The sequence below is a fragment of the Herpailurus yagouaroundi genome, unplaced genomic scaffold (genome assembly GCF_014898765.1).
Source record: "Herpailurus yagouaroundi ecotype Mexico unplaced genomic scaffold, PumYag 163, whole genome shotgun sequence".
Taxonomy (NCBI): Eukaryota; Metazoa; Chordata; class Mammalia; order Carnivora; family Felidae; genus Herpailurus; species Herpailurus yagouaroundi.
In genome coordinates, this window is record NW_024412404.1 from 27,837,856 (window position 1) to 27,860,663 (window position 22,808).

Genomic DNA, 22,808 nt, shown 5'->3' on the forward strand with positions numbered 1-22,808 from the left:
ATGTCATATAAATATTCCTAAAATATTCTAAAACTTTAAGTAACACTCATGAGAAGGCTGATCTGTTAAATTAATGGAAGAGTAACGAAGAAAAATAAAGCACTACTGAAGATTAAAAAAAAAAAAAGTTCTTTACTCAATAGTTTATGGTTTGCATCTGGCTCCCTACTAAACATTTCTCTGGGGATAAACCAGAGTGCAGGACAGTAACTTTCTGCAGTTGCTGACTTCAAGCACATTGACACTATGTTAAAGGTATCTCCAAACCCTATTTAGTAAATGTCTGAGGTTTCTACAACATAACCATTTGGTAGATATCTTGCTATTGTTACCCATTAGATAAACCTATTCAAATACAAGGAGCTCTCAGATTATTTGGGTTCAAGAATAAATACCCCACACGATTTACCTACTATTAGTTTTACCAATACTGATTTACATAGAGCCAATTTATAGCTTCAATATGGAAATAAATGCTCACTGTATTTCAAGATAAAATACTTCAATCCCAACACACTGAACTGATAGTTTAAATGCTTATTCTTTCAGAATACCAAAGCTTTAATAGTTCATTTCAATTCCTAAAGAAAATAAAGATTGCAATCTAAACATAATTTTCTATCATTTTAGGCAGTCATTTAGGCTTTGGCTTTAGAATTGATATAAAAATCTTGAAGATTAGGAGAGGGAGAAGAAAGCAGAGTGAGCAGACAAGTATTTTCATGAAAAAAAAAAAAAGCACTATCTATAAATGCTATCGAGCATACTGATTATAAAAGAAATTCGGCAGAATGGCTTCTCCAAAGCTCCAACCTTCCCCATGAATAGACTTTGCACTTACTGTAATGCTCACCTGGTCTCCTGCCAGAACAAAATATTTTAATGTAAAATTTAATAAATGGAACTAAAGGTATTATGCCCAATTTAAAATTCCATATTGTGTAAACTATCGATATTAACATAATTGAGTTTGTAAACAATCCATTTGTAGAAGCTAACCTTAGACACTGTATTGACCCAAAATATCTAGTGGGGCTCATCTGCAAAATGAAGCATCAATGCCTGGAATTCATTAAAAGTGTTACATGTTTAATTTCTCCTGCCCTACAGCTCCATTGTCTCGTAAAAATTTTCCTTTGATGTCCCCCACTAAAAGAATTAAAGGAATATTGTAATTGAAATGTCATCAATAATTCACAAGACCCTCCTCCACAGCAATACATCTGATGAAATATTAATTGAGCTCCACAGACTGACAGTCTGCAGAGGAGCACTTGCCTGTAATTTGAACCACGAGTCCTGATCTTGCTGTAGCTCAGACCTGCCAAGAAGGCAATTATCTGGATGGTCTTGCCCAATCCCATTTCATCTCCCAGAATTCCTCCTGCCTGCTGGCAGTGCAATTCCCACAGCCACCTAACACCTGTCTGCTGGTACCTACAACAACAAACACCAACAAGAAAGAGAAAATGGCAAATGGTGGATAATACAGATCATAACAGAAAGTACTCATGAATTAATCATTTGACTAGGTTCTAGTACCAGTCAGAGAAACATGCCGGATGTGTGTTTTACATGAGTATTATATTTATAAGGTCATACATTTTTGATTACCTAGGCATAAAATCACAAATTTTTCTTTATAGAACACATTAACACATTTCTAATTAAACTGATAAATGAGGTAATTAGGGACTATTTCATTTCTTTTTCAACATTAGAAATAGCTTAGTAAACAAGCAAAAATTTATTGTCTTTTATTCAATATCTTTCTGGAAAAAAATCTCACATATCTTTAGTTATATAAAGTTTCAATAATTTGTCTATGAAAAAGAGGCATTAACATTTACGTTTTCTATCTCAGCAGCATCAAAAAGCAAGACAGAACACCACAATTTACAGCATATACTGTTGAAAAGTCACTTGACAATTACATTATCTTTTTATAGGAAAATTTTAATTGAATTTTGAGGCCATAAACAAGTCTGAATAAAAGGGCTGCTCACAAAATTAGTACATGACAGATGATTCTGTCATATTATTAGCAGATGCAAAAAAAAGAACAGTTTAAAGACAATACAAAAAATCTTTTTAATATTTTAAAGCAGAATTTGATTCAGAGAGTTTATCATAAATACAAAAAGATCAGAGCTATTAAAATTTTAATTTTTTTAATGTTTATTTATTTTTGAGAGAGAAAGAGTGTGAGTGGGGGAGGAGCAGAGAGAGGGAGACACAGAATCCAAAGCAGGGTCCAGACTCTGAGCTGTCAGCACAGAGCCTGACGCGGGGCTCAAACCCACGACCGCGAGATCATGACCTGAGCCGAAGTCAGATGCTTAACCGACTGAGCTGCCCAGGCGCCCCCAGAGCTATTAAAATTTTAAATAAGGAGTACAAAACAAAAAGAAATAATATGTTCCCCTCTAAAAAAAAAAAAAGTTGGTATTTTCCTTTCTCCACTAAAGGCATAATTTATAATCTAAAAATGAAGCTTAAAAAAAGGAATAATGCAAGAGGCATTTCTGAGAGTGAAGGAAAGACAATATCATGGAATGGTATGAAAATTACCAAGTTTAAAAAAAAAAATCTAAGGCAAAAACACTTACAGGACAACAAAATCTACAGTTTTTTCTCTTTTTTTCCCCAAAGAAAATACCAAGGCTGATGAGTGCTCCACCCCATCACCGTTTGGGGGTAGCTGGGTGGCCACTGGTTAAGCGTCTGATTCTTGATTTTGGTTCAGGTCATGATCTCCCAGTGGTTGGTGAGATCAATCCCCATGTCAGGCTCTGCACTGTCAGCAAAGAGCCTGCTTAGGATTCTCTGTCCTTCTCTCTCTGCCCCTGCCATGCTTTTGAGCACATGCACATGCTCTCTCGCTCTCTCTCTCTCTCAAAATAAATAAACTTAAGAAAGAAACAATACAGGTGGTTTTCTTGTTGGTTTACTGGGTCAGTATTTAGTCTAGTATGTGATCTGTCTACCTAGAATCTCTCTGTGAACTCCAGTCCTTGCTGAGCCACACTTATCTAATCTCTTCTTAATTGTATGTTATAATTTCCCCCCAATAGTTTGCAAATCAATTCCAAAAGTGTAACTCTAGCTGTTGCCGTTACTATCATATTAGGAAAACTCTGAATAAGAATGCTGCTGCTCATTAAGGATTAAAAATCAAAACATAGTAAAGTCTAGTATGGATAAAAGAACTTTAGATCCAGGAAGAAGGACAAGTTCTATTAACACATGGTATGTACAGAGAATGATGGCTACCAACTCCTTTAGAAGCCAACTGCTGGGGAGGCAGCTGGCCAGGTGGTTTGGATACAGCCCCACAACCATCCTGCATAAAGATGATCAACCCATTTTATAGTTAGGAAATGAAAGCACAGAGGTTAAATAACTTGCCAAAAGTCACACCGCTGGGAAAAAAAAATGAGCAAGCCAGAATTAAAATCCAGAACCTCTCCTTCCAAAGTGACTCCACTTAGGAGATAATCTTGACCAGCAGTTCTCAATGGGGAGTTATTTGGTTACCTAGGGGACATTTGGTAATCCCTGGAGTCATTTTTGGCTGTTAAAATTAGTAAAGCATAATTGTCATCTAGTGGGTTGAGTCCAGAGATGCTGTTCAACATCCTACAATGCACAGAATAATTCTTAACAACAAAGAATTATTCTGCCCAAAATGTCAGTTGTGCTCAGGATGAGAAACGCTGATCTAGGCTAAAAGCTGCTGTGAACCAGTTACACTGGACCAATTTCAGCTGTGGATAAAGATGTGGTTCAGGGGTGCTGAGGTGCCTCAGCTGGTTAAGCTTCCAACTCTTCATTTCAGCTCAGGTCATGATCTCATGGCTGTGGGGTCAAGCCCCATGTCTGGCTCTGTGCTGAGCAGGGAGCCTGCTTGGTCTTCTCTCTCTCCCCTTCTCTGGCTCTCTCTCTCTCAAAATAGAAAAAAAAAAAAAGATGTAGTTCAAAAAACTCCCCCAAAAAACTGATGTACGATCGGAATCACTAAATACTGACAAACCTCCTTTTTCTGAGGTGCAGAACAACTAGGAGACCAGCTCCTCCAGGCAGAGCAGGGACCTCAATCTCCCAATGATCATTCTAGTGTTTCACTTTTAAACTACATGGCCTCCCTCCAATAAGGGTGCAACACCTCTCTTCGTTTGGGGCCAATCAACTTAAGGCAGGAAAAATCTAGAGGAGCACTTGAGAAGTCATCAAAGGAATAAAAAGTGGCAACCGGCATGGTATCCCAAAGGGAGTCTGGGAGGGCATTAAGACAGCTGCATCCTATGTGACCCAGGAGAGGTAGTAATAGCGTGCCCGGTGTTTCCTCACCTCCAAATGTAATCTCCAAGGGTACCTGAATAGCATATGATTATGTGTTTATAAAATGAATAACACTAAAGAAATGGTTTAAGGAAAAGTCTCCATTAGGCAGCCCTGTAAGTCGTATCACGACTTTCTACAAAGGCTCTCAGACTGCACCCGCATATGCTGGCTGAGGCGTCAGTGGCCCTGGGTTCTGGTTTCGGCAGCACCACTGACAGACTAAGGTTCTGTTGCTTTCGTTTCCTAATAAAAACTGTAAACAGTTACACACTTCAAATGAAAGCAAGTTAACACAATTCCGTTTTCAGAACCTTTAAGAAGCATATAAAAATTACTCCTTCAGAAAAAGTTAAAGATTTTTTACAGGCTATTATAAAATAGTAAAAAATGACTATACTGTGCTTCCCCCATGAGACTGAAGTATCACCAAATAACCACAAATAATTGGTTTTTCTTGGCACTGTCACACTAACCCAAGACTGCATTTGCTAGTGTGGCTAAAAGTCAGGTCAGAAGACTGAAGTTTGTCATTTGATTGCTACATTATACAGATGAATGCATTTGCTGGGCAAATTTTCAAAATAGAATTTTAAAAGTTAAACACAATCTTGCAGAAAATAGCACTTAAATAGATAATTGTACCTTCTGACTCCCTTGTGTACAACTATACCCTGTTAATTTAATTCCACAGAGGGCGGTAAATACAGCAAAAATATATCGACAGCTTAAAATTAAACTGGCCTGGCTAAAACTTAATCATCAAAGAAAAATGGAGACACATCAATCCTATTAATTTTTCTCATACAGTAGAAGAAAAGGAACAGAAGTTTAATAACACTTATGAAATATTTAAAAACCTGTTTTTGAGAAATGAACACAAAATACTTTCCAGAAATGTGCAATTAAGACTAATTAAAACAGGGGTGTCTGGGTGGCTCAGTCAGTTAAGCACCCGACTCTTGGTTTCGGCTCAGGTCATGATCTCAGGGTTCGTGAGATCAAGCCCCACATCAGGCTCTGCGCTAACGGTGCAGAGCCTGCTTGGGGTTCTCTCTCTCTCCAATCTCTCTGCCCCTACCCCACTTGCTCTCTCTGTCAAAAATAAACAAACATAAACAATTTTTTTTCTTAAAAAGACTAAAACAAGCAAACGTACTTACATTAACTACTATAGGGTTAATAGTCAATACCCTGAATCCTATATGCACCTAGTAATCAAAGTTTGGTTCGACTGTGAAATTTCCTTAACAAAAAATATCACACTTTCACAAAAATGCACTCAACTTGCCTCTTGAGCATATTTGCCAACTCACTTACTACATGTGTAGAAGCATCCTTATTTGTTAAATCAATTTAATTTATAATCTGGGTATTCCTTTTGCTTGTACAACACTGATACTATTTGGCCTGTTCCTTAAGAAGCAATCACTTTAGAGCCGACAAAACGAGAGTTGTCAATAAATGCTGTCTTTATGAACCCTTCCATAGTTAATTTTCATGTGGGAGAAGCAATAAACAAAGAAGCCACCTCTCTGGGCTATAAAATGATTCATCTGCAAAAATTACTAGGGAGATTCTGGCCTGAATTCCCACATAGGTCTTCTTCTGTCCAGTTAGGACAACCCAACCAAGACACTTCACATTTTCAGGATTTCAGCTTTCCTATACATTAGTGGGATAAAGTAACTACTCCCAACTCCTTCTGCCCACCCTCTCCTCATAGAGATAAAAACTGAAACTATAAGACCTCTGAGAGAAAAGATAAAAAGCATGTTATTTTTCAATAGAGATCTTGCACAAGTTTTCAATAGAGACTATTTTCAATAGAGATCTTGCACGGTTGACAGGTGAATCTATGAAGGAGATTAAACATAACTGTCTCAAAGAAATTAAGTTCACATCCTGCACCCAACTACCAAGTGATGCTACTAGACAGAAAGCTATTTAATGGTTTAACTTCCTCTATGCATTGAAGAAGCCTTCCTAAATTATCTTGTTAAGTAAATCCCAGGAGTGATGAGACTGAAAATGTGCCTCAGTATTTACATTCATCATAAGAGACTGGCCCAGGCCAGGTAGGCTACAGGCACGCATCTATCACACAGCTCCCAGTTATCTGGAACACTTGGCCACTTCACACATGAAACATAGTCTCACATAGCAACTTAATGCTAAAGGTGTTTGCCTATACCTTCTCTTTTGACATTAGAACAACATCTGCATAAAATATTTAGATGCACATTTGGTCAGCTCAGAAGTATTCTACCCTTAGGTACAATATAAAACACTTAGATACTACTCTCAATAGTTTTTTATTTCTACACAGAAGTAAAAAAACAAAAACAAAAACAAAACAAAACAAAAAACACACCCCAATATTGATTTTAATATACATCTCTTCTTACTTAATCTGACTTAAGAAATTAGAGATTTGGTCCCTTAAATTTACTAAAAGCAAAAAAATAATCTGATGGAGATGTCTTTTAAATGTGTTGCTTCTAGGCTACAGACAGGTCCACATAGACTCAGCAGCTTACAAACATGCCCAATGTGAACATTAGTCAATTTATTATCATCTACTTTTAATGAGCAGCACGTGGCTAAAATTTCATTTGATGGTATCCGCATCTGCAATACATTGTTACAAGTACCTTAAGGGTCCACAGGTAACTACTGTGTAATTCCTGAAATATTAATTTGTACACAATGGCTTGATGACAGACATAAAGAAAACAACACACAGCACATACTTAAAAAGTTTTTTGAACAGAAAACCCGGGATTTTAAAATCGTCAAACTCGGCATCGCTCTCCTCAGAATCGCCTTCAAGCTTCAGACACTTCTCTTTGTCCCGCAGCCTCAGCTTATTCCATCTCCTACCATGAAAATAAAAATCATATTTCCATTATTTTGGTTGCATGATTAGAATATAGTTCTAGATAATACACAAGAAAAAGAAGAAAATTAGAATGGTCTTTTAGCTTTCTACTACCATCATTATCCAAAACACTGATACTCAAAAAAAAAAAAAAAAAAATTCTCTTTTCCTTCTTTCTCAATTCAATTCTTATTTGAATTATTATAGCTGCTTTAGAAATCTTTCTGGAAGGTCCCATTTCATTATCAAAACTACTTGTTCCTCTCCTGGCATACCCTAAAGGGAAATTTCTATGCTAGTTCCTAAGATATATGAACTTAATTCTAGAAAAGACTCAGTGAAAATTTCAATATAACTTAATCTCCAAAATGACAGTATAACAAAAAATAGATTTCATTTATAATTACTATTTCTGTGCCAAAGGTATGATAGTCATAGCATAAAACAGCATAGTGTCTTGAACATAAAGCAAATTTTTGGTCAAAACTGCTATATATCAGATTAACATATGAGGGAGCATCAGCAATATCAAAGGACTGACAATTAACTTAGAAAAAATGTTTCCACTAAATAAAATCTAAGTTATAAATTTAGTAATAAGATGCTTTTAAGATATAAAATAAGATGAATTGTTACTCAAAAACTAAAAATAGAACTACCCTATGACCCAGCAATTGCACTACTAGGCATTTATCCAAGGGATACAGGTGTGCTGTTTCAAAGGGGTACATGCACCCCCATGTTTATAGCAGCACTATCAGCAATAGCCAAAGTATGGAAAGAGCCCAAATGTCCATTGATGGATGAATGGATGAAGAAGATGTGGTATATATACACAATGGAGTACTACTCGGCAATCAAAAAGAATGAAATCTTGCCATTTGCAACTACGTGGGTGGAACTGGAGGGTATTATGCTAACTGAAATTAGCCAGTCAGAGAATGACAAATATCATATGACTTCACTCATATGAGGACTTTAAGAGACAAAACAGATAAACATAAGGGAAGGGAAACAAAAATAATATAAAACCAGGGAGAGGAACAAATAGAAGAGACTCATAAATATGGAGAACAAACTGAGGGTTGCTGGAGGGGTTGTGGGTGGGGGGATGGGCTAAATGGGTAAGGGGCATTAAGGAATCTACTCCTGAAATCATTGTTTCACTATGTGTTAACTAATTTGGATGTAAATTCTAAAAAATAAAAAATAAAGTTAAAAAAAATGAGTATTTATATTTCAGAAGGGTGATGCCATGCATGTATAACGAAAAAATGTCAAAAGATCTGAAAGTCTTTTTTTTAAGTGTTTATTTTGAGAGAGGGAGAGAGAGAGAACACACGCACACGCAGGGCAGGGGCAGAGAGAAAATCCAAGCAGGCTCCACACTGTCAGCACAGAGCCCAACACTCAGCTCGATCTCATGCTTCATGAGATCACAACCTAAGCTGAAATCAAGAGTTGGATGCTTAGGGGCGCCTAGGTGGCTCAGTAGGTTGAGCAGCTGACTTCGGTTCAGGTCATTATCTCACGTCTGTGGGTTCAAGTTCCACATGGGGCTCTGTGCTGACAGCTCAGAGTCTGGAGCCTGCTTCAGGTTCTGTGTTTGTCCCTCTCTCAAAAATAAACATTAGAAAAATTAAAAAAAAAAAAAAAAGAGTTGGATGCTCAACCAACTGAGCCACCCAGGTGCCCCTAAAGATCTGAAAGTCTTAACATCAAGACTATTGAGAAAGTGCAGCCATTTCACCAGACTAATTCTGTATCCAAATAACTATGATGAATATTGGTGTCATGAATTTAAAAATATACATACAAACGTCAAAAGCCTCACACTCTACTCACTCTCAAAATAAATGGATGACCTTGCTCAGCATGCATGCAGCTCGCAATGTGAATTTCACAAAATGGTGGGAATAGGATAAAGCAATATAGATAAACGCCTTCAAAGTCAAAAGCTCATAGGAAGGGAATGAGAACAGTAACATATATAAGAAGACATTTATCCGCCATCGATTATGGAAGAATGCTAAGAGAATACGTGAGGAAATGTAAATAAGAAAGTGGAAATAATATCACACATACTGTCCACTTAAATCAATGTTGTGTTCCGTATTAATTAGCACAGGAGGCCAAACACATGAGTGACAGGCAATCCCATCCAGGTAGCTGCTGGAGGACCTTCAAGTACATCCTCTGATAAATTCTTGCTTTGTTGAGGATGTTAACTCTTCAAGTAACAAAGGGGCTACCTGAGGTTTAACTGTGATCAATAAGGAAGAACTAGCTGATGATCTGAAACTCCTTCAGGGCACCACGAGTATCAACAAATAAGCACTGTTGGTAATTTCCAGAGAAGAACAGCAAATTTAAGAGGCAGCTTATAGCCGAGCCTAATAACGGTCATATAGCCATGAAGTTTAATGTAAGATAGTCTTTTTATACAAAAATTGTAATGACCTTTTTGTGCTCTAACTTCTAAAGGCAATCTTTTCCTCTCTTTTTTTCTTCCTTAAAAATTATCTCCATGCAACTGACGAAATGAAGTACGCCTTAGTGGCTATAATCGGCTTTGATCTTCTTCTGAGTTTCCTATTATCTACAAATTTAGTTAAGTGCAATGGTATACAGCACTGGATCTCAACCAGGGGCAATCTGGCCATCCTCCCCCCCACCCCAAGTTAATTTGACAATGTCTAGAGACATATCTGGTCATTACAACCGCTGTGAGGAGTGAGATATACTACTAGCATCTGGCAGGTAGAGGCCAGGTGCGCTACTAAACATTCTGCAATGTACAAGACAGTCCTCCATAACAAAATGTGACCTGGTCTCAAATGTCAATAGTGCCAAGTCTAAATAAAAAACCCTGGTAGATCAGTATACCCACTATTGGAACTTAGAAACCAAAATGAGGGGTGGTGCCTGGGTGGCTCAGTCAGTTGAGCATCCAACTCTTGGTTTCAGGTTGGGTCATGATCTCACAGTTTATGAGTTCGAGCTCAGCATCAGGCTCTGTGTTGACAGTGTGGAACCTGCTTGGGATTCCTGCTCTCCTTCTCTCTCTCTCTCTCTCTGCTCCTCCCCAACTTGCGCAAGTGCACATGCACACCCTCTCCCTCTCTCAAAATAAAGAAATAAACTTTAAAAAAAAAAAGAAATCAAAATAATGTACATACATTTCCCTGTGTATATATTTGGATTCTTGCTACCTACTATGTGAAATTTAGCAAGCAAGCAATTTCACATGAGATATTCATCAGTATCCAAATTCCTTACCATCAGAACTCAAAAACAAACATCTGAAAAACAAAAGATACTTCTATTTAGTAAATTTATGAATAATACAAAACTGATAAGAATCACAGAAATTACCATACTCACTTAAAAGTACTCCATTTTGCAATTACACAAAGATAACTCATAAGAATCACAAAAATTATATCCACTTAAAAACACTCTACTTTGCAATTACACAAAGATAATTTTACAGGAAGAAAAAAAACACCAGAAGATACTGGTTTCACAAGTTTGGCATAAGGTCATTGAATATTTTACATACAAGAGTATCACATATTTAACTCCACTGATAGATAACAGCTATTTCCTTCAACTCAGCCAGTAAATCTTTGGGGCTGTTAAGCTTCCCACTGCATCACTCTGTGTCAACAGGGTTCAGCTTCCTCCTCCTCCTCCCTCCTAAAATGTACAGGCATCATGTCTCCACAGCACACAGCACCTAGGAAACCACATTAGCCACCACAGAAATTATTGCATTCCAGTACCTTCCGCTTCATAAAGATGAGAAGAGCCAAACATTTATTCAGTTTGGCTAAAGGATGACTAAAGATGGTAGGGAAAAATCATTATTGCCTACAAGTATTTGTACCATTGTGAAGACAAATCGCCCCAGCAGAGTCATCCACACATATTAAAGACAGAAAATACCAGAGTTATAAAACCACATGCATATGCGGCTCAGTCTAAGCGATCCTTCTGTTATATAAAGCAGTAATTCCTCATGGGGCTTGGAGCCAGAACAGACCTCTGACCATCTAACCAGTGCCCACTGAAACAGTGCAGCACCTAGTGCTGATGGACAAGAAGGACCACATGGCAGACTGGGGGCGGGGGGGAGGGGGGTGGTGGAGGAGTATCACATTCACCTGATGCCTTTCCCATCCTAGACGCTATCAAGAGTCTTAAAGTTGCTCTCAACCTGCTTGTCCTGCAACCTGGCAGGCCAGGCGACCTGTCTGGCCAGCAGGTGTAAAGGGATCTCTGTGCTATGAATAAACTGGGTTTAACACACAGAATAACCACAGGCCAAAACACAGAAGTCTGCACCCGGATGGTCTAGAATCAAATCCTGACTGCTATTTATTAGTTCTTTAACCCTCAGCAAGTAACTTCACTTCTTCAGCACCTAAGTTTCCTCAAGTAGGAGATGGGGAGAACAATGGCATCTACTTCCCTAGATTTAGGGAGGATTAAATGAGGTGTCACATGTAAAGCACTTAGCATGAGCCTAGAATGTAAGTGCTTAACAAATAACTACACTATTACACGTAATCATATCTGCTTACTGAAATCCTCACACAAACACAATCCTCAGAGCTGTTACTATGTTCACGTACAGAGGAGGAAGTGGAGGCAATATATAACCCAATATAATCCATCTGTGATAAGGTAATGCACCACCAGTGTTTATTAACAGAATTCAACAAGTATGTGTGAACAAAAACCATGTTTATTAATCAAATGGATGCTCAGAAATTATGAGTACCATGCTCAACATGAGTAAACACACTTACCCATCAGAAGATACCTGCTGGAATACTTCAATTTAAAAATTCTGTAACAGATTTGTAAACAGTAAACTGTCATGAAGTATGGCTGCCTTTTATATGACAGTAACAAAAAAATTGATACAGAATGACTTAAATTGGTTGGGGATGGGTCAAGATTAAGATCTGGGCTCCAGTGATTTAAAATCTTAAAAATCAGATATGGTCCCAAAACGTCTAAATTCTGTGTTTCAATAAGTAAGGCAGATAATGGATTTTAAAAGTGGAAGGGGGCAGTAAATAGTCCAATATTTACATTTTTGGAAAAGAAATAACTTTTCCATGTTTTTTATCCTCGCATTTAAAAACATTCCGCACATGTAATAGTCACAGCTGCAGCCACATAAAAGCAAGTGGGCCTGGTGTTCCCTGGCAGGGTTTCTAACTCTTTGCGGGACTGCCACAGTCAGCCTGCTAGCGACTCCACTGGCAGCCACTTAGAAAAGAACCCAGTAATAAACATAAACTTACAATTCCAATCAGATGCAGGCAGAGAAAATGCTCCCTGGCTTTGCTACATTCATACAAGAATGAGAACCTGGCCCAGGCTGTGGGGCCTGGGGCTGATACCACAATAATGATCTGTCAGAAGCAATTCGGACCCAGGGCCAGGCTCCTGGCAACAAGGCACAGCTAACCAGTTGAACTACACCAGGAACAATACTTCCTCCAGTTGCTAGGGCACCTTGTCAACAGAACCCTAAGAATACACCTGAGAGCTAGTTGCCACCATTTAAGGTTATTTATTTTCTTTTTTTTTTTTTTTCCAACGTTTATTTATTTTTGGGACAGAGAGAGACAGAGCATGAACGGGCGAGGGGCAGAGAGAGAGGGAGACACAGAATCGGAAACAGGCTCCAGGCTCTGAGCCATCAGCCCAGAGCCTGACGCGGGGCTCGAACTCACGGACCGCGAGATCATGACCTGGCTGAAGTCAGACGCTTAACCGACTGCGCCACCCAGGCGCCCCTAAGGTTATTTATTTTCAAAGAATTTCCCTAACACCAAGAATGTTTAAAATATATAATTGGAAAAACACAGCTAACTGCCATTATGCCATACCTTGCAGTTTCCTCAGATCTGTGCTATCTGCATTCCTGTACTGTCCCCAGGCTCCCCCCAAACACATATATCCCCACCCCACATGGACCATTGAGACCTCTGCCCAAGCCGTGCCTCCAGAGACGCCTTCTTCGATCAGAGTTAGGTGTCCTGTCCTCCAGGTGCCTTCTCAACCCCACAGCACCTTGGACACACCTGGTGTTTCTACTAGAGTACTCACCAAGTGTTCGCACCACTTGAAAATCGTATCTAATCTTCCCCATTAGACTGGGAGACACCTGAGGCCACAGACTGTTTTAGTCATACTCCTAGAGACCAGTGTAATGTCCACCTAAACACAAATACTCAGTAAATGCTGAATGAATGAATGAATGAATGAATGAGGTTCAGAATTGGGCTGGAAATAAGGAAGACATCACAGACAGAAGCATGGCCTGAAAATGGTCAAAGTGGGCCATTCAAGAATGAGTTTAAGAATTGTCCTATTCTGGGTGCCTGGGTGGCTCTGTCGGTTAAGCATCTGACTTTGGCTCAGGTCATGATCTCACAATTCATGAGTTCAAGTCCTGCATCAGGTGAGCTCAAGCCCCGCTTTGGGTAAACACGAACTCTGCTTCGGGTGAGCCCTGCTGCTCTCTCTGCCCTTCATGGGATTCTCTTTTCCTCCCTCTCTCTGCCCCTTACTCACTTTGTGCCCTCTTTCTCTCTCTCAGAAAAAAAAAAAGTCCTGTTCCTTTTAAATTTTTAAATTTTTTTAATGTTTATTTGGGGGGGGGGAAGAGGGAGAGAGAGAGAGAGAAAGAGAGAGAGAGAGAGAGAGAAAGCAGGGGAGGGGCAGAGAGAGAGGGAGACACAGAATCCGAAGCTGGCAGCACAGAGCCCGATGTGGGGCTTGAACTCACAAACGTGAGGTCATGACCTGAGCCAAAGTCAGACACTTAACTAATGGAGCCACCCAAGCACTCTAGGAAGTGTCCTGTTCTATCTCATTTACAGCCTACCTTCTGCTGCATTCCTGCTCTTTCTACATGTATGATGTTAAAGAACTACTCCTAGATACATCCAGTGGGTAAACATGAGTAAGGTCCACTACAAAGAATGAGGCATGACAAGGACAAAGTCAGAGAAATTCTTGATTGTATAAGGAGGAAAAAAAAAAAAAAAAAAGGACAAGAAAGGAAAGGAAACTCCTTTATTAATAAAAATTTTGTAAGTTATTTTCAAGTCCTGAATTGTGTTTTGGGTTTTCCAGTGGATTCACTTTGTAACAACACTGGTTTCTGCACACCAGATCTTGGGAAGAATCAGAAGTCCCAAGTTTGCATCCAAGCTTCCCTAGGACCAGGTGGAAAAGGGTGGGCAAAAGATTCAACTTTTTAATGAAAGAATTCATCTTCTGAGAGAGGAAAACAAAAAATTTAACTAGCCCTAAACTACAATGACAATACTAGAAAGGAAATGTTTTCCTTTCCACCATCTTTTTCTTTAATCTACATATGTAATAATCACAGCTGCAACCAAATAAAATGAAGTACGTTATTCACTGGGGAGGTTTTCTAACTCCTACAGTTCCTCAGACTTCGGTGGCAGCCCCTAACGGAGAACCCAGTAAAAAACACAGATTTAAGATACCCACTGAGAAGTGAAAACCAGATGTGGGCAGAGAGCTGCATTTCAGGTCTCTAACTGGCAAGGAGAGGTGTGAACTTTAGAAGCATCATTTAACACCACTGCATTTGTCTCCTCTGCCACAAAATGAATCAAATAAAAGTTTCACACAGCACTAAATGGTAACATATGTACTACACCCTTGGGAAACTACTTTTTTTATATACTACATGCATATCAGATGCTATCTTGCAATTAATTATTGGTAGGTTACACACAAAAAAAGTAAAACTGAGAAATTTTTGTTAATTGCAGGTTATATATAAATACAAAATAACTGTTAAAACACCTACTGTAATCTTGGGCAGGCAGGAATTAGGTATAGCTCCTTAGTCTAGAAGGCCATCACGCTATTCCACCCATACCATCAGCAAAGATTAAGATTATCACAGTCCACTTAGGGAACAATGTCCTGCATATCTAGTACAGCAAGGAGTGTGGAAATCAAGCCTTACAAGGCACAAAAGAATGATCTGGAACATGGACCTTAGAACAGAGAAACCTGTGAGAAAGCAAAGTGTAATCCTCACCTATCCACACTCAGAAGCAAGGAGCAGGCTGTGAAGTTTGAAGAATGCCCCCTGGGCAGAGGTCTAGTGCCCCCTAGTGCATTCAAAGGAGAAATATTTTTTGATTTCTCCCAAAACAACTACTGACAATGTGTTTATATTTGTACAACTTTTTTATCACTAAGTGGACCTTATCATATTAATAAAAAATGTATAAAAGGGAAAAGAAGCCTAATATCAACAAAACTAAGTATATAATAGCTAATGATCTGGCTATGCATACTAATACCAATTGTTAAACTGCCTTTTACTTTAGAAACAGGACACCTTTTCATAGATACCATTATTTATAGGCTCTTCATGATTCTCACAGACCTCTTACCAACTTGATGAAATCTTTGTAGTAAATGTTTTACCTGGTGGGCATGCAAATAAGAGCAGCTAATATTTATTGACTGCCTGACATAAGCCTAATATCTTAGACATATTATCTTTTGTAATCCTCATACCATCTGTGAACAAAGTACTGCTATGACCCTCATTTTACAGATGAAAAGATGTACAGAATCTCATGGTTACTAGGTGAGACTCTGGCACGGACTCCATGGCCTGTGATTTCTAACCCCTATGTCACATATCACTTCCTTGAGTAACAACGGCTAGCTCTGGACCAGTTGTGTTTTCAAACTACACATACAAACATCCATATTATGCATATATTTTTTAAACTCAGAGTCAGAAAACAAATACTAAGGAATGACAACAACTAATAGTTACTGATGCTCACCGTGTGCCGGGCACTGTTTTAAGCAATTTACCTGTATTAATTGATTTACTCCTTGCAAACCCTGTGAGGCAGATACTATATTTAATCTTTTTCACAGTTAAAGAAAAATAGGGACAGATTAAGTAGCCTGGCCAAGATCACCAACATGAAGATTCAAACTCAGATAATCAACCTCTAGAGTCTACTCCTGTTATATAATCTTGTCTCTCAAACGTATTTTCCAAACTCCCTAAAACCACCTCTTTTCTCATAGTGCAAGCCAAAGAGTCAATAATCGCTTCTTTACTGGCTACACAATGAAAACAACTGTACAAGAGCAAACCAAGTTCTAAAAGTCCAATTCACAGATGTCTCAAAAGATGTCCTTCCCTACCTCAATATTGCACAAAGTGAGTCAAAACTCCCTCTTCACTGCACAGTTGCCAACTTTTTCAACAGTAAAATCAGCTTAGCAATTCTTTTGACTACAAATAATCTAGACTGAGCAAACACATAAAACATATTTAATAAACAGACAAACCAATGAACTGCCTATACCAACCCACAAAAAAGGCAAAATATACCTATCAATAGGAATTGTCAAACATTAGTAGCTTCAGACCGTATAGTAAGAAAATGAACATGCCTGCTCCAAAACTCCAAGGAAGTCATATATTGAGCTGCTTGAAATTCACAAGGGACCTACTGCTCTGCCTTCATTTTTACACTGCAAGAGCCACCAAGCCTGGAGCACTTCAGACCTGCACTGTGAGGGAAAAGTCACACACCATATTGTTAAATCATTCACAATACAGGGTGAAATTTCAATCTCTGGCTCATTCTGCACTTACTGCAATATCCATGAAAGAAATCTACAACAGAAGCACAATGAGTACAATTTGATTTTTAAAAATATATTCAAGACACCAAGCTGGGTATTTAATATAGTTTGCATTTCTGTAGTGCAATAGGTTTTCTATTTCAGACAGCTAAGAATCCCTTACAGATTAGTCTAATTTGCTAAATTGAGATACTCAGTGTTTTACTTTTCTTATCTGCCTTTTTATGGTCTATCTGGGTGGACTTAATTGGCACATCTGAGCAGATGAAATACCCTCAGTTAGGAGTCCAGATCTCACCGAGTAAATTAAGACTGATGCAGACAATTATGCACTGAAACTGGGAATGAGAGGTGTGTGCAGAGCACGAAGCAGAATTAGTCTTCATTTGTGTCTTAGCTTTGTCATTTCAAAGAAGCCAAGATTCTAAGAAAACTCTTTAAGGGAGTAACTTTTCCTTCTGTCTAAAATATAGAATCCTAGGGGGGAGAAAAAGAACACAGGTTTATTTCTTGAGACATTAACTCCTAGAAACTGATGGTAGTAAGAACAATCTTCAAATCATTATGTTTAGGTTTCTTGAATAAATCTAGATTAAACTTAAAAATTCAGATCTTAGACATCAAATGATTTGGAGATCAAATGCTTTTTACAAAAAGTTATAAGCTCTACAATGTAATTTGGCCTTTCCTACATGTGACCTTCCTGAAAGTGCTAAATCATCATCCAGTGCAAACAAAGATCCAATTGAAGAATAAATGAGAAAATCCCAGTGCAAAGGGAGCCAGCTCTAGGCAAAACAAGACACAGAGGCTCTGTAGGGATAATAAAATGGAGACAGAGCAGCTAGGAGAGGGTTCTAGGAGGCACAGCCTTCAGCAGCATTTCAGGCATGGAATGGGACCCGCAAACAGTGTGGAACTGGTCCCCATCAAGTGAAGGCAGAAACCTGTTGCTGAGGCAACGCTCCTCCCAGTCCATCACACCAACCAAGCTGATAGATCACTCCCACCTGACCCAATCCTCCTCGGATCCCTTTCTCTTCTCCAGCCTTCTCCATTTACTGCTGTCTTGGACAAATTATATCAGCTTTCTGGGCTCAGGTTCCTATCTCCTAGGGTTTGTGAGGATTAAACCAAAGAACCCATCTGACACAAAGCACTGCCTAAGTAGTAAGCGTTAGAGGTGATGCTACCTATAGTTGTTCTCATAGAACCTTTCTTCCAACCCCCACATGCCACCCTTGCTCAAGCCATCAAGGCCTCCAAATTTCCAAATCCAAGAGACTTCTCCAACATTTATCCTACTTGGCTTGACCCCTCTAAGCACCTGAAAATGCTGACAGCCTTTCTCCTCTAGAACTATGCAAGTATACAGCCAAACCCTCCCAACCAGGATCCAAATCGCCTCTGGCCCCAGTAGCTCCAGTGCTTAAGGGGAAGGACAACAGAGATACTGTTTACCCAGATGATTAAGCTTTGCAGTGTTAGAAGGTAATCTGTAAGATTTACATAATATATGGAGTCATTAGTCTTTTCTAACTCAAAGTTAGTCATACAAAACAAGGTAAAAAAATGGGGCAGAAAAGAAAAATCTTTAAGGTTTAAAGATGTAAATAAATATATTTATTTAAATAAATATTTGTATTTATTAAAAGCCAGTTACAGGGGTGCCTGGGTGGCTCAGTTGTTTAAGTGCCCGACTTCAGCTCAGTTCATGATCTCACGGTTCACGAGTTCAAGTCCCGTGTTGGGCTCTGTGTTGACAGCTCAGAGCCTGGGGCCCACTTCGGATTCTGTCTCCCTCTCTCTCTGCCCCTCCCCCACTTGCACTGTCTCTGTCTCTCTCTGTCTCTCAAAAATAAAATAAACATTAAAAAAAAAGTTACATCAACAGGCATGACTACAGATGCAGGTTACACAAGACCGTGAGGCAAATTCTATCCCCATCCACACCATACCTGTCAAGTCTTCTAGACTCCCTACAATCACCCCAAGTCCCCATCCAACTGGTTTAAGTTTTTGGTTTGGTTTCCATTACAGGAAGGGGGAAGCAGCTAAGTGCTGATTCTTAGTGCCACCCTGTGGCCACATCTAGATATTACACATTCCACCAATTCACAAATGCAAGGAAAATGACATTTACAAAACCCTCTCCTGGCTTCAAATCCCAGCTCTACCTCTTAACAGATCATATTGGCAAGTCGATCAATTTGAACAAGGCATGATCAAGTGTTTGAATAGCCTACTATAACTGTAATAAATGAAAGGTACGTATACATAAGATCAAAGCCTAGAATGAAATGTAGACAAATGACGTAAAAAAGAGGTGTAAGTAGGTTTTTTTTTTCCATCTTAATACTGTCATAATTTCATTATTTAAAAAAACAAGGAATCATCCAAAGTTCAAGGTGGGGGGTGTGGACAGCCTTCAAACCATTTGCAGGTAGCAGCTCAAATCAGTTTCAGGCTGTGATCTCAACAGCTTAGCCCAGAGTACCACTAGATGATATATGAGGAGACTCAGGGATCACCTACTGAAAAGTCTGTTATCTTGTTTCACTTACTGAGGTGGAGGTGGAATGGGGGCGGGGTAGGGGGGAGATTTATTGCAGTGGTAATACCAAGCTGACATTGGGCTAGAGCAGAGAAAAAAGCATCACATTTTCAAACCCCAATGTCCTTAACCAACAATTCTTTCCAACTGCATCAAGGGTTTCCTAAATGGGAACATAGTAAGGGCCTGTAATACTGAGGAACGCCACCAACCTCGCCTCAGAATTAGTGGGAGCCCAAAGTACGAGTGCAGCACTCAGCTCCTTCCGCCCCTGACCTGCTGCCTCAGACACTGCAAGCTGAGTCCTCAAGATGCTTTCCAGGTGATTCTGAAGCATATGTTCTGATAAGAAGCAGATGATCTATTTTACACAGCACTTAGCTGAATGAACTGACCTCAAAGTTCCTCTCCAAGCCCTTTCCTATATAAACACAACCCACTTGTGCAGGGTACATAAAAGAGGATTTTAAAGTAACATATACACCTCAGCACTTTCGACAATAGCCAAATCATGGAAAAAGCCTAAATGTCCATCAACTGATGAATGGATAAAGAAGATGTGGTTTATGTATACAATGGAATACTACTTGGCAATGAGAAAGAATGAAATCATGCCATTTGCAGCAACGTGGATGGAACTGGAAGGTATTATGCTAAGTGAAATAAGTCAGTCAGAGGACAGATATCATATGTTTTCACTCATATGTGGATCTTGAGAAACTTAACAGAAGTCCATGGGGGAAGGGAAGGGGAAAAAAATAGTTACAAACAGAGAGGGAGGGAGGCAAACCACAAGAGACTCTTAAATACAGAGAACAAACTGAGGGTGGATAGAGGGGTGGGGGAGAGGGGAAAATGGGTGATGGGCATTGAGGAGGGCACCTGTTGGGATGAGCACTGGGTGTTGTATGTAAGCCAGTTTGACAACAAATTATATTTTTTTAAAAGTAACGTATAGGGGCGCCTGGGTGGCTCAGTCGGTTGGGCGGCCGACTTCGGCTCAGGTCATGATCTCGCGGTCCGTGAGTTCGAGCCCCGCGTCGGGCTCTGTGCTGACCTGCTCAGAGCCTGGAGCCTGTTTCGGATTCTGTGTTTCCCTCTCTCTCTGACCCTCCCCCCTTCATGCTCTGTCTCTCTCTGTCTCAAAAATAAATAAACATTTAAAAAAAAAAATTTAAAATAAAAAAAAAAAGTAACGTATAAAAACTGAATCTGCCAAAAGCTACCACCTCAAAAAGGAAAAGTATATAAAACCTACTTATACACATTAAGTAATTCCCAAAGTTGACAGTGCATCAGAACGACCTGGAGAAGCTTTTTAATAATTACGGCCTGAAGCCCCATGCTAGATTTCTTGAATCAACACCTCCAATGGCAGGGCACCCAGGTGATTCTGCAAAGTCAGCCTGTAGGCTGGGAACCTCTGCTTCAGTCTATGCTCACTGCCAAGAAAATAAAGCCTGTTACTATTATATACTGTCTGGCACACAGAAAAAGAAAGAAGAGCTTCAGGGTATGGGTTTAAGTCAAATTATAAATGCTAGCCCTAGTTGTGTCAACAAGAAACAAAACTTACTTGGAAGGACATCCTCTCACTTAGGATACAACCTGACCTACAACCCAAGTCTGACCCAAGCAGTGCTCACTGCAGCTGGAGAAGGAAGCCAGAGTTGGTGACATTTTTTGTCTGTGCTATCTCTCAGGTTGGCATATAACTGGCATGAATGCTGCTGCTTCCCTCTGAGGCCCCCGTGTCCATGGTAGACATCACTAACGGACTGTAGCACTCTTTCCTAGAGAATCCAAACAGGGCCTCAGTCTCCCCCCCTGAACAGAATGCCACTGCCTAAAATGGGAGCTGTCTGGTAAGGTGAGGGCTTGTGCCCTACCTTCCTACAGTGCCTGCTTAGAAACCAGACATCTCTGCAGACCACAGCCACCACACCACTATCCAAGGCAATCCAAATGAGAAATAATGTGTCTCCAAAGCAAAGCAAGCATGTATTTTCCTTTTCAATAACCTGGACCCTAGGGTCTTTTTCAACATATCTGAACTACTCAACAGACCAGGCCTTGCGCTGGGATGAATCTCCTCCACAAAGTCTTCCCCAAATACCTGTCTGAATTCATTATTCCCTTCACACTGCTTAGGGCCCATCTGTGCCCATGTCCCCTAAAAGACAAATTCCTCTCCGGAAACCCTAGCACCAGTCCTAGAGTGCACACACACATTCATGCAGTGAGAGCAAAGATGACACAATGAGAGTTGCCTCGTATCTCATCTGGAAATCAGTCAGAAACACCGAGGTAACGAGGGCTGCTGATCTTTGATCACCTCAAGGGGAAAGGTGCACATATGAAATGTCTGGTCTTCTAGGCCACCCTTGACCCATTCCGGCTGTACAGACTGGGTAAGTAACACCTAAGTGTTCACCAGAGACACCTATCACTCAAACACTGCATGTGTGTCAATCCTATTAAGTCTTTATTTGGCTCCTGGAGCTCCCAGGCCCTAGCTTTCTACAACAGCGATGTATTTTAAGAAAAGCTAAACCTCACAACTAAGAGCAACAGCCTAATAGAAACTCTGCTGCTACAAAATTAAAATGAAAAAATAACGATGTTTTCTAGGATCTGCATACCAATGACATGAGTAGGAACCGACGGAATATTTACTTCAAAGAACTGGCTCATCCTTCCTGGTATATCCAGAAGTATGAAAATCAGGGAACACCACTGAGGAGGCAGCCTCAAAATGCAACTTAGTGCAGAGACAGAAGCAGGATACAAATGTGAGACAGACACATGAGCAGTTTAAAAAATGGTAACACTTCCAAGACTGATCTGAGGTCTTGGGGCGAAGTCAGAGAAAAGAAGGATCCTAACAGTTATTAGCCTGTTCCAGAAAAGGTTACATTGTAGAAAAGTCTTGATAGGAAACTCGCACTTAGCAACACCTAAACACAAAGTTACCAGGTTGGGACTGAACTAGAGCTAAGGGAAGACCTCAGACAGATGCTCCCTCCAGCTCAGAGAAGAAAGGGGATGAGATGTCTAGGAGTGACCCACTTTCACTTCTAAGTTTAAATGACCATTATAATTAACAGGGTTATAACCAGGACAAGTTCGAAAAGGGCACCTAGCTTAGGTACACATTTCTAAACTCTAACCATTAGGAAAAACTCATTTTCTGTGTTGCAAACTATGGGGCTTTACTCTGATTATCCATCCTCAAACCACTGCTAAGATACAGAAGCCTAAAGTCTTTTTTTTTCACTCAAGGGAATACCATTACAATTTCAATCTGTCTACAAAGATCAGCAACAAGAAGTAACAAAA

The 22,808-nt window shown here is 39.7% G+C and overlaps 1 protein-coding gene across 3 annotated transcripts in view; it reads right to left on the minus strand.

Moving 5' to 3' along the window:
* The window catches only part of ERCC6 (ERCC excision repair 6, chromatin remodeling factor), a 79,731-nt gene that overhangs the window by 39,705 nt on the left and 17,218 nt on the right, over positions 1 to 22,808 (minus strand). For all 3 annotated transcript variants that reach the window (XR_005793537.1, XM_040485722.1, XM_040485723.1), the window contains exons 6-7: positions 7,095 to 7,220; positions 1,279 to 1,437 (exon numbers count right to left, since the gene is read on the minus strand). Coding sequence is in view for 2 of the 3 variants with exons in the window: in XM_040485722.1 (XP_040341656.1) it covers positions 1,279 to 1,437; positions 7,095 to 7,220 (285 nt within the window). In the remaining variant the exon portion in view is untranslated. The remainder of the gene's footprint in view (positions 1 to 1,278; positions 1,438 to 7,094; positions 7,221 to 22,808) is intronic.